This window comes from Canis lupus, chromosome 8 (genome assembly GCF_011100685.1).
Source record: "Canis lupus familiaris isolate Mischka breed German Shepherd chromosome 8, alternate assembly UU_Cfam_GSD_1.0, whole genome shotgun sequence".
In the NCBI taxonomy this organism is placed as follows: domain Eukaryota; kingdom Metazoa; phylum Chordata; class Mammalia; order Carnivora; family Canidae; genus Canis; species Canis lupus.
In genome coordinates, this window is record NC_049229.1 from 32181044 (window position 1) to 32194153 (window position 13110).

The following is a 13110-nucleotide window of genomic DNA, read 5'->3' on the forward strand; positions in this document are numbered from 1 at the left end:
TGCTGGCGTTATTCTGAGAAATTCTCAGAAACAGTATCCAAAAACTTTAAATTCTAGAAATCCTGAGGGCTGAATTTGAACTAGGGTTCAGGATCCTACCAAATGGCTAGGTGCCTTGAAGATGCTTCTTGATTTGACTTGTTTGAGCATCTGTTCCAGCACTGTCCAGTCAAATTTTCTGGGCTGATGGAATGGTTCTATAGCCCTGCTATCCACTTTAGTAGCTACTGGCCACATCTGACTATTGAGGACTTGAAATGTGGCTAGTTCTTCTTCAGGAAGAACTGAATTTTTAATTTAAGTTCAGTTAAAATTTAAATAGTTACATGTGGGGGCTCCTGGGTGGCTCAGTCAGTTAAGTGTCCAACTCTTGGTTTCAGGTCAGGTTGTGATCTCAGGGTCATGAGATCAAGCCCTATGTTGGGCTCTGTGCTCAGTGTTGGGGGCTGAGGGATCTGCTTGAGATTCTCTCCCTCTCTCTCTGCCTCCCCCCCCCCCCCCCCCCCGTACACTTGCTTTCTGTCTCTAAAATAAATAAATAAATCTTAATAAATAGCTGCATGTGGCAAGTGGCTACTCTGTTGGATAATACAGATTTATACAACAAATCCATGTATATCTGAGGTCAGTCATAGCTCTCAAACTGTGCCTCTCTGAATATGGCTGGGAATTTCCTAAGAATTCTTTTATTTCAAGAATTTTTAAATTGAGAGATTTGTGAAGGAAATCTGTATGTTCTGATTTCTGAATTCTTGATAGGATACTCCCTGTATTCAGATTATATACCTGGCTGTTGATGGACTTAGTATACATTTAAAAAATAATCTATTTGTGGTCTTTGACAAGTTACTGTATTCGTGGTGAGCGTGAAATATTTTTTCCCTTTGTATTTGGTGGGTTAATATGCCAAACCAAAATTAACTTCTAGATCATATGCTTCTGTAGCACTGAAGGTTGATAGTTAGAAAAATCATTTACTACAGCTACTCAGAAACCCTTTTGTGTAATTGACCTGATTCACCTCCTACTTCTGCTGTTACAAAATGTGGTTTTAGAGTACACTTCCGTTTTTTGAAGTAAACTTGATTTTGTGTATATTCTAATATTTTCTAATTTGTATTTCAACTATTATACATAGGTCTTCTAGGAATAAAAGAATCTTTAGAAAAGTCATGTGAAAGGATATGAATTCATGTAGCCTCAATATGCACAATGCATGTGAAGACATCACTGACTTTATGCTTTGTAACTCATTGAAGTATTTGTATTTGGTGTAAACCCTGCCCTCTCCTCCCCCTCCTCCTCCCCATTCTGTCATGGGTACTTGATTAAAGTGAATATATTTATAACCATCTTGAATGTAGTTGTTACACACTGTATCAATTATATATCTCTTAATTTGTCAGGGTATTGCCCAGCAAGTTTTCAAAAGTTGGATTTGCTTGCTCTGACACGTCTATATTTCTAGGAATTTCTAAGTTGCGTGTGTTTATGCCAAAGGTTTACAATAAACATTGGTAAAGGTTACATTAGTGTGATTCTTTTTAGAAGAAATTTTGAAAAAGGAAAAAACATTTGAAGTAATTATTTTAGTAGTTAGGAATAGCTATAACTTCTGAGACGGAGGAGATTCCAATGCTAGTTTCAATTTCAAGCTTTAACAATTTGGGCTAGTAATAAAATCTTTGTACCTCAAGTTCTTTATTTGAAATGCCCATAGCTTTAACACATGTTAGATGGTGGGCCTAGTGCTAGTTTTAGATGTTCCCTTTTTTGGCAACCTTTTGAGATGCTCACTCTTTAGAGGCCTCTTACTATGGTGGAAATTGAATATAGACAGATTTAAAAGACTCAGTGCTTTGCCAAATAGACACAAAAGAATTAGGATAAAATTACTAAATTTGATTTCTTTCTTTTTTTTTTTTTTTAGAGAGAGAGACTAAGACCTTATTACACATATTACACATGTAGCTTTCTTGAGGGACCACAGTTTTTAATTGACACAATTTATTGAAAACAAGACCTACAATTTAATATTTTATCCCTCCCTTTTTTTTTCCTCCCTTTTTAAAGAGTATACACATTTAAAAAAAATCAATTTTTCTTAAAATTTTCTTTAAAAAGGGCACATTTGGAATTCTAATCTCTTTCCTTCAGAATGGAAGTCTTTATATATAAAACTTTGGGTGTATATATATATAGAATGTTTTCTGTGTCTTTTAGACCAAAGTCTTTAGGTACTGAGGAAGCTACTTATGTTAATTTGCTTTTGAAAATCAGAGCATTATTTCATTTTTGCCCTATAATGCTATGTTACAAATCATCCCCAAACTCTGTTTTTTTTTATTTATTGTTTTTAAAATATTATTATTCATAAGAGACACAGAGAGAGGCAGAGACATAGGTAGAGGGAGAAATAGGCTCCTGATGGGGAGCCTGATGCGGGACTTGATCCTAGGACCCTGGGATCAGGATCTGAGCCAAAGGCAGACGCTCAACCACTGAGTCACCCAGGTGCCCCCCAAACTCTGACTTATAAAACAACAGTGAGGTGTGCCTAGGTGGCTCAGCCAGTTAGGCAGAGAACCTGCTTCTCCCTCTCCCTCTGCCTGCCACTCTGCCTAATATGTTCTCTGTCAAATAAAATCTTACAAAACAAACAGTGATTTATTCTCATGAGTTGGTGTGTTGGTTGAGACAACTCTGATTTAGGCAGTGATGGAATGGCTTTGCTTCATGCTGCCTTTATGTGGTTTGGATCTTCAGAAGTGTCTCTCCTCCTTGGTAGGCCAGCTGGTACATAGTCTTCCTGTGGCCATGTCAGAGGTGCCAAAGGACAATCCCAACTACCAAGCATATCTCAAGCCCCTGCTTGCATTGTACTTGTTAACATCCCATTGGCCCAACCCAAAATCCAGGGCAAGGACATTAACTGGAGATATAAAGTCATGAATGGCTCAGAGCATATCTTCAAGGAGGAGTGAAGAACTGGGACCAGTATTTTAGTCTACCATATACAATTTATATACCTGATCATCTTAGCTTAGGTAATAAGAAGCTAAAACGAGCAAATGTTAAAGTGATAAAGAAGGAACATTTGGGATTTGGTCTGTTTTTCAAAATGGTTGAAGATATGAAGAAGTGTAAGATTGTACTAATTCAAGAATAAGGTAAATTTTTATTTGCTAGAGAGAGAACACATATGCGCACTCACACAAGCAAGGGGAGCAGGAGAGGGAGAGCCTGAGCAGGGAGCCTGATGTAGGACTTGATCCCAGGACCTCAGGATCATGACCTGAACTGAAGGCAGACACTTAAGTAACTGAGCCACCCAGATACCTCAAGACTAAGATAAATCTTTTCATGGTTATCTTCACCTAATGAAGTAAACAAGAGATTCTCTGCCATAAAGCATTGAGATTAATACACATTAATTGGAGGTGTTTTGGACTGCTGGAGCCAATGGCAGAATAAAAGAAGTAGTCTTAGATGTTGTGAGGGTAACATAAACAGCTTTCTCTATTCCTTATGCTTTGTATATCTTTAAGTATTCAGTGAAAAATGCTCTGCTATTGGCCCCCCAGCAATGCTTAAAAATCAAAGATTCAATACAGTAAAAATTTTTTTAAAAAGTCTTATGTGATTTAGTGATGGTACCAATTTGAAATGAAAAAGGGCAGAGGAAAGACTTCAATTGAGCAAATGGCTAAGTATGAGATGATAATGTTCTTTTCATAAACCGTTCCTTTGTTTTTTAGAGAGACTGGGTTTGCTTCGCAGCAAGTTCATTTTCTTTTGAATGGCCTGGTTGGAGGAAGAAGTCCCTAAAGAGGTGTCACCCTCTTCCTAGGAATTGAATAAATGTCAGAAAGGAGCAATGGCTCAAGGGTCAATGTAGGTGTGGCACTAGTGAAGGTGGGATCCCCACCTCTCCTGAGCTCTGCTCCCAGCACACTGCAGCAGAATCCAAACTAGAATATCAGGCCTTCCTCCTTGATGGGGAAGGACAGTAAGCTTCTGAGAAGTTCAGGGACTTGTGCAAAGTCCTCTCTGGGATTGGATGCAGGGCCAGGATGGTTCTCCCTGTACTTCCTACTGGATGGGGGGCTGGGTGAGAGTGTGTGGGTGTACAAACCCCGGAGGAACAGCCTGAAGTTTCCTTGTGTGGGGGTAGTACTGTGTTTCTGAGAAAAACTTTTTAGTATTTCACCTTGGGAAATATTTTGGCATGGAAAGAAAAAAGAAAAAAAAAAACCCTCAAGATAAGAAAAAGGGCAACCTGAAAATACAACTACCCAGAAGATGTGGGAGGCTTTGGAAGTGTGGTGGCTTCAAAAGCCAGGAGTTTCCATAACAGCCACAACCTTCATGTTCCTGAGCCAGGACAACAGGTTTTTGCTGGGTGAAATGCCTTCCCTGTCCATACATACTCGGAATGCTTGAAAGAGGCTTTGGGAATCTTCTTAAAGTTGAATTTATAATGTTGGGTTACTCTCTTTGTAGTTGAAGAAACAGGCCCGTCTTGGGTCCGTTCCCAGCACCGGGTAGGAAAGAGTTGGAGCAGAAACTCCTGCGTCCTGATCCTGTACTATTGTCATTATCCCTACACTAATACGGTGACTGTTACTGAGCCCCTCCTCAGTTTTAGGTACCAGGAAGAAGTAGAGAGACTTAGGCAAATACAAAGGAAACTTTTTGAAAAATCATCCAGTCAAAATGGTGTAAGACTAAGGGAAAATTAACTTGTACCATCCTCCAGGTCTGGTAGAGCAGACCACCCCCTTTTCCTTTTTTTTATTGGAGTTAGATTTGCCAACATATAGTATAACACCCAGTGCTCATCCCTCAAGTGCCCCCCTCAGTGCCCATCACCCAAGTCACCCCCAACCCCTGCCCACCTCCCTTCCACTACTCCTTGTTCGTTTCCCAGAGTTAGGAGTCTCTCATGCTCTGTCACCCTCATTGATATTTCTCATTTTCTCTCCTTTCCCCTATAGTCCCTTTCATATATTCCCCAAATGAATGAGACCATATAATGTTTGTCCTTCTCTGATTGACTTACTTCACTCAGCATTATACCCTCCAGGTCCATCCACATCGAAGCAAATGGTGGGTATTTGTCATTTCTAATGGCTGAGTAATATTCCATTGTATACATAGACCATATCTTCTTTATCCATTCAGCTGTCGATGGACACCGAGGCTCCTTCCACAGTTTGGCTATTGTGGACATTGCTGCTATAAACATTGGGGTACAGGTCCCGGCATTTCATTGCATCTGTATCTTTGGGGTAAATCCCCAGCAGTGCAATTGCTGGGTCGTAGGGCAGGTCTATTTTTAACTCTTTGAGGAACCTCCACACAGTTTTCCAGAGTGGCTGCACTAGTTCACATTTCCACCCACAGTACAAGAGGGTTCCCCTTTCTCCACATCCTCTCCAACATTTGTTGTTTCCTGTTTTGTTAATTTGCCCCATTCTCACTGGTGTGAGGTGGTATCTCATTGTGGTTTTGATTTGTATTTCCCTGATGGCAAGTGAATGACAGGCCCAGGCCCAGAGGGCAACAGCAGTCTCTGGACTCTTACAGGTCACAATGAACATGTGAAATCTAAGCAGAGGAGTGACAATAGTAGGCAGTACTTTAAAGGATTAACTGGGTGGAATAGAGCAAAAAAGGACAACCACATCTCACAGAAGGGTTGGAGAGGCTTAAGGCCACAAAGCAAATATCTCCCCTTGGACTGAGCAAGTTCCTCTGGATTCGTTCCTTCTGTAAAACCTCACCAGCACCCAGTAAATACAGTTTTTGCTTAAACAAACAAACAAAAAGCCCCACATTTTCTCATGTGCTTGTTGGCCATGTCTGTGTCTTCCTCTGTGAAATTTCTGTTCATGTCTTTTGCCCATTTCATGAGAGCAGACCACTCTTAAGGTTCCACGACTCAGAACCCCCATGAAGGGCATGTGGCAAGGTGTGCTGCTGCGTCCTGGTTCAACCCTTAATATTCAGATTTATTTTTTCACATTGTTTTCTAACTCCCTTTCTTTAGTTTGTCAAAATTGTATAATTTTGTTACCTTGTCTGCCTTCACTTCACTCTCCCAAGAGGCAAGATATCTTGTCAGTATCCTTAGCTGGTGGCCCTGGGTCCTGGCTTACCTCATGAGCTGCATTCCTGAGAGAATATAGTGTTTTCATATTGATTGGACCTTAAGTAGCTACTTGAAGCAAAGACTATTTCCAACCAGGAATGGGACATTGAGAATTCTCATTTTAAGGCCAAGCCCAGGAAAATTTTCTGAATGAACTGATGTTTAAAAAGCTGCAGCAGGTAATCACCCGAGGGGATAGACTGTTTTGGTGCTGCCATACTTATTTTTTTGGTGAGAAATGAAGGTTTATTTATGAAACTCTACACTATGCAGCATTTGTTAGGTGCAGAGGAATATACACTGTTGGGTCCCAGGGTTTTGTCTGGGACCCATTTGGGCGAGGCAAGTCCAGATGTGTTGTGACAGAGTAAATGATGAGTTGGGGCTGCCATAATGTCAAGCTGGTGTCAGGCACTTGGTGGCTTATGTGCGTTTTCTTACAGTTGCACTAGTGCTTTCACTCTCCTGGTGAGCTGGTGTGCACTGTGTTGAGGCAGGTGCCATGCTGCAGGAGTTTACTAGACTTTCTTTACATCTTGTCTGTAGTGTCACTGACTTGTTCATCTGCAGCGTACAGTTTACTTTGGTTACAGCAGTTGTTTGCAATTTATCTGTGCAAGTGACAGAAATGTTGCTTTTGAGAGAGAGCAGAATGTTCAGACTGCAGTGGGAAGCCAGGCTGCCTCTGGAACATGGTCCTGGGATGTTATACCCCACATCCTCTTTCCCATGGTCACGTGGATGCTGCTTCAAGTTCAGGCTGGTTAAGATCAACTGTGATGCCTCTAGAATGTGACAGGGAGCCCCCAGCACACCTCTCTTGCTGTTTCCTATAGAAAATTCTTTCTGACAAATGCACTTTCAGGTGGCAGGCATCCTCTCATGCCTTGAATTTAAAAATTGTCAGTATCTTCTGGAAAGAATGACATTTGGAGTCAGACAAAGCAGATGTGGATTTGGTTCTGTCTGCCCTTTCCTGGTAGGACAAATTTGTGTGTGTATTTTAACCATTTATGCTTGTTACCTGCCCACTGAGAGTGCTAATGCCTCCCTCAGAGGGTTTCTTGTCACATAGTAAGTGCACAGCAAATGCTAGTGAAAACGTGAACTCTGAATTTTAAACCAGGAAAAACCCTTCACTTGTGATGTTTCTTATACAGGTTTTTCATTGTTATTTGTGGCATCCAGATACCTTTACTGTTAAGACCAACTAGTTGTCCTGCATATGCGAACAGTTAAATTTTCATCGCACACTTACTGAATAAGTGGATGTTTTTAAGGTCTCCGAAATTTTTTTAAAGATAGGAAGCTTGAAAAGCAACTTACGGGTTTGCATCAGAATACCCCTGTTCAACTAAAACAGGTATCAGCAGCATTTGGAAATATTTCTACATACTTATTGGCTGAAGAGCTTGCCAGGCCAGGGAAGCCTTTCTGACCTTTCTTGGAATGATAACTTTTTGCCTTTGTAGGCCAGATCCCACCTTTGGACTCTATTCTACTATATGAGAGATGACCCTTCTCTCTTGTCATGTGGTCATCCTGGGCAGGTATCAGGTCCTGGGGGTGGACGGGACGTTTTGTGGGGGAAGCTGGGCTCGATGGGAAGGCAGGAGGTAGGAGGGGAGGATTCTGTGATCCTGTTCAGGAAGAGCTGTGCTTGACAGATCAGGGGACCAAGACAAGGCTGTGATTAGGGAGAAGGGAGTATTAGGGCTTGTTCTAAGCACCTATTCCTCTGTAACCAATTACCCCCACATAGTGGCTTGAAACAGCAACCATTCTTATCTCCTGTGCCATTCTGTGGGTTAGGAATTTGGACAGTGCTCAACTGGACAGTTTTTCTGCCCCACATGGTATCATGGTCACTTGGTAACAGTCAGCTGGGGGATAGGTTGGTCTGGAAGGTTCAAGACTGTTCACATGACTGATGCCTTAATGGGGTGGTTGGAAAGGCTGCGTTCAGTTGAGCCTGCTGCCCAGAGCACCTACATATGGCCTCCCCCACGTTGTGGTCCTGAATCTCTTCTGTGGCAATTCAAACCTCACCAAAAACCGAGGCAGAAACTGCAAGGCTTCATCAGACTTGGCTCTGAAAGTCTCAGAACATCACTTCCTCTACCTCCTGTCAATAAGTGAGTCACTAAGGCCAGCCCAAATGTAGAGAGAGGGGAATTAGACTCCCCTCTCCCTGGGAGAAGCTCTGGGCCTCTGTGGTCCTCTCTGATCTGCCATGCTGATATGAGAGCCAGTGGGAAACTTTCAGGGTGGGGTGGAGGTTGGACAAGGTGGCTGCATGACACATGGTCTTTGATTTGGGGCAAAGATAAAATGATAGTGAATTGAAGTGTCTAAGAGTATCAGAAGCAGTACAGTGGGTGAGGAGCACTCTGCTGAGATTCTCAGCCATGAGGAGAAGATGAAATGGGAGGGGAGGTTCAGAGGGAGACCCAGGGGTTGGGGCTGGCTTGTGTTTACTTGGAGATGGGTGAGGTCCCCAATGACCCAGATTTTTCCAGATTATGGTAATATATTTTTGTTCTATGAACTGGCCTTTTAACTGCTTAAACACTGTTAATTCTCTTGTCTTTAGTGATAGAACTTTCTCCTGTTCCTGGCCTGTGACTAAGAAGGGGTTATTTTCTTTAAATGGTTGCAATTTCTAGGGTCTCTTTATTTTTCTAGGGTCACTTCTTTATTCTGCACTTTTTCTGGCTTATCCCATTTGCACTCATGATTTCAGCTGCCACACTTGTATTGTAAAAGCACCCAGGTCTGTAAGTTCTCTTGCCTCCTGGATGTCTTTCCCTGTATATCCCTGTAATTCCTATTCAGCTTCCTAATAATTCTTTCCCCCTTCCCTAGGCCAGAAGCCTGTATGCCATTACCTTTCTCTCTCCCTCCACTCTGTGCAGCCAATCAAGTCTCCGAGTACTATTGATAATTTGTCTTTAAAACCAGGGTGCTCGACCATAGCTGCAGGAGCACATCCCTGTGGAACTCTGACAACATGCACACTTGGAGCCCTGTACCAGAACTACAGACTCAGAATCTCTTGAGACTTAGGCATGCATAGTTTTGTAAAGCTTCCCAGGAGATTTGGATGCTCCCCTAGCACTGTAAACAACTCTCTGAAATTTTTGTTTGATCTTCTAACTCCTTTCCTTGCTGTTTTGGTTGAGGCTGGTGATGTTTCCTGTAGCTATCAGGACAAATTGCCACCAGTGTGGTAGCTCAACACAGCAGAATTGATTCTCAGGGTTCTGGAGGCCTCAAGTCTGGAAGCACAGTGCTGCCAAGCCATGCTGTCTCTGGGGGCCCTGAGGGCCCGAGTCCTTCCTTGCTTCTTCCCACTCCTGGGGGCTCCAGGCGTTCCTTGGGTCGTGATTGTCAACTTCCAGTTTTGCCTGTGTCCACATCGTCCTCTCTTCTCCCTGTGTGTCTATTCTAAAGACCCTTGTTATTGAATTCGGGGCCCTCCAGTAATGTAGGATGATTTCCTCTCCAGAGCTTTAACTACATATCAAAGACCCTTTTTCCAAAGGATCTAGGATATGGACAAGTCTATTTGGGGGCCGCCATTCAACCCACACTTCCTCTATTGTTTGGCTAGTTCTCCCATCTGTTCATTGTGACTCTCATCTGGGTGTCTACTCTTCACTGTGCTGCCTTAGCGATTACTTTATGTCCAGTTGTGTTGGTCTGTTGCTTCAATGTTACTGGCTCCCCGTTCTCCTTAGGGTAAAAAGCCATGCCCTCATGGAATGCCAGGCTCCTGTTGTAACCTGGCCCCTACCTTTTACCCTCCTGGCCCTCTAATTCTCTCCCATTGAACTTGATGTTCCCACAGTACTGAACTACCCTTGGTTCATACTGTTGCCCTACATTCCCATTTAGTCTTGTTCACATTTCAAGACCATTGACTCTTCCATGAAGCTCTCCCTAATAATGGCTCTTCCCATGTGCTTTGTGCATTAGTACATCTTGTCACATACGGGTCTTATCACACTTGTTCTTATGCCTTTCTCTGCTTTCAAGTGTAGAGATCTGAAAGCCAGGAAGCTGATACTCATCACGGTAGCTCTAGTACTTGGCATTATTAATATTGAATGAATGACCATGTAGCTTAACCTAATTAGAAACTTGACTCATTGTGACACTGGTTTTTCCACTGTTACCTTAATTATTTCCAATAGGATTTTTCACTGATCATTGTTTAGCTGTATTGAGCAAGTAGGTAGTGGGTATGTAGACTGACATATTGTTTGCTTATCCTTAACATTTGCTTCTGTGCTCAGGCAACTTAACAAGTTTTGCAAATGTTGAGGTGACACTAGTTTTTGTGGATCCCTCCCCTTTATATTAGATAGGACTTTGGGGTGTTAGGTAGCAGAAAGCAACCTGAGCTAGCTGAAACCAAAAAGGATTTCATGAACAAGGGTCAGCATACAACTGGGCCAAGAGAAGCCCTAAGGATCCTGTTCCTTTCTTGTGGCTTGTCTCTGCTCATCTGCTTCATTCCTCACTTCTCTGCTGCTTCATCACCTAACAGGTTGTGACATCCCCACAGTTGGTGCACTTACACAGCTCTGGCCATTTACAGAGACTGGCTGCTTTTCTCTCAGTCCCAATTTTGTGTTTTCTGCGATGAGCATGTCTTTGGCCCCTGTGGGCCAGATGTCCAACTCCAGCCACTCAGCTCCAGTGTGATTTGGAGGGTGCCGGCCTGGCCATTTCATTCACACGTGGTGCTGGGGCTCACCTGAGGGGGTTATGAGATGGGTTCCTGAAAAGGGAGTGTAGTTGGGAGTGGATCCCTAAAAAGCTTCTGATTCACTCTAGTGGGTTAGATCTTATCAACCAGCAGCATGTAGTTGAAAGATGCAGCAGGGAGCCGGGTAGGTGGGAGAGGCACAGGAAACCCTGCCGGATCTTGTACTGTTTGCCTCTAGGCCTCAGCAGTGAAAATATTCCTCTGAATTGTTGAGAGTCCTAGCTTTAATTGATTTACATATGTTTCTCTTAATACAGGATGTTCATCTTGATTTAAGTGATCTGGGAATATATTAAAACAAAGTGGGTTTATGATGGTGGTTTACTCATGGCTACGTTCATTATAGTAGCGCTCGCTCACAAATATGTGTAAGAAAACAGTGCCTGTTTTGATCTTGCCTCAGAAAAAGGAGACTTGAAATAAATCATCTCTGTATTCTAGAGACACTTTTATTTAGTTGATGTTCTTTTGTGATGGAAATGGGAGCAGATTAAAAACACAGCAGGAATAACTTCAAGTGATAATTTAAATCCATTGCCAAACTGTAGCTACCAAATTATAAAACAAAAAATCCCTTTGTTCTGACTTTTACTGTTCCTGAGCCTCTGGGCCCCCTTGCAGGCCATACTGGATACCATGTTCTGGGTGTGACTCAACCAGAGGCAGAGCAAGACTTTCAGGAGAGGAACGAGTCACCAGATGTGGGCTTGGGTGTTCTGAGGGAGCTGTCCTATTTATGCACAATTTAAAAGATTCCCCTCCCTTCTTGTTGTTCTCTTTAAAAGAACTTCTCCTATGAAGGTGATAGAGAACAGTCCTGTGAGTATGGCAACAAGAGACATTGGTCAGAACATACAGGGACCCATTAATCCAGAGTTAGAAATACAATTGAAAACAGAAACACTAACTGTAGTCCCGCATTCCTTTTAAACACTGGTATTAGGTTAAGATACTAATGTGGGAAATCTGTGTAAGGACATTGTTTTCCAGATGACTTTTTAAGTTATTTCACAGTCTGGACTAAAACTCCTCTTTTTTTACTTCTGGGCCTCTCTCTGGGCAACCTTCTTGTGAAGTCCTATTTTAGCTTTAATTTTCACTAGAGATTTTTGCTCACCTGACAGTTTAAAGGTTCAAATAGAAATGAGAATGAATGTGGAGAATTCAGAACTTTAAAGACTGCAAGTAACTAAATTTGGTCTTCTTACAAATAAAGATCCTAAAGACATTAACATGATTTGGGAGTGAGAGATGAGGTTTAATTAGTATGCTATTTTCTAACTAGTTCATTTAAAAATATTTCTTGAGTGTTTCTCTGGGGTCCATTAGAACAACGCTTGCTAAATTGAGCCAGCACTAATACAGCCTCTGCAGAATTCTCATTTGCTTATTTATACTGTCTCTTTCCAGAAAGATTTGAAGAGTCTGACTTTATAGAATAGGAAACCTATAATTACTTTGTACATCACTCTTAAATTAAGTTTCTGGAAGTGATTTGAATTTCATTACAGCTAAAGCCTGTTTTGTAGTCCGTTTATTCTACAAGGGGTGTTTAGTGGGCAATTTCTTGTGACCATCCCTGTCTTTTCCCTCATTCCATCTTATTTTTTTAAAACCTTAAAAATCTACAAATAAATGAATTTTCATCTTTCTTTGTAGGTACAATGGTGCTTTACCTAATGGAGACCGAGGCCGGAGGAAAAGCAGATTTGCTCTTTATAAGCGGCCAAAGGCGAATGGAGTCAAACCCAGCACGGTCCATGTGATCTCCACGCCGCAAGCGTCCAAGGTAGGTGGCTCCTGCAGCATGGGGAAGGCCTTGGCAGTTGGTGACTCGTGCTTACTTGTCTTGGCTGCTCTTTTCTTTCAGCCTCTTTTCTTTTCTTCTTGGCGGGAAAGTTTCTTGATCATTGGGGCCATATAGTTTTTGGTTGTGAAGGGTTGTTCCGGGCTTTGTGTGTTTAGCTGCATCCCTGGCTTGGACCCCCTAGATGCCAGTAGCACATCATCCCCACCCCCAGCTGCCACTGTTGTTCGGGCAACCAAACAGATCTCCGGAATTGCCACATGTCCCCTGAGTGGTGGTGTGGGCAGACCCTCCCCTCCAGCCCCTGCTGCCCATGATGGACCACTGCTTGGAATATAGTAGAACCAATATGTGTCAATTTAGAATAGTTGTGGT

The 13110-nt window shown here is 42.4% G+C and overlaps 1 protein-coding gene across 1 annotated transcript in view; it reads left to right on the forward strand.

Annotated features, from left to right (window-relative positions):
• The window catches only part of PELI2 (pellino E3 ubiquitin protein ligase family member 2), a 177402-nt gene that overhangs the window by 40775 nt on the left and 123517 nt on the right, over nucleotides 1-13110 (forward strand). The window contains exon 2 of the mRNA XM_038544799.1: nucleotides 12588-12717. Coding sequence (XP_038400727.1) covers nucleotides 12588-12717 — 130 coding nt within the window. The remainder of the gene's footprint in view (nucleotides 1-12587; nucleotides 12718-13110) is intronic.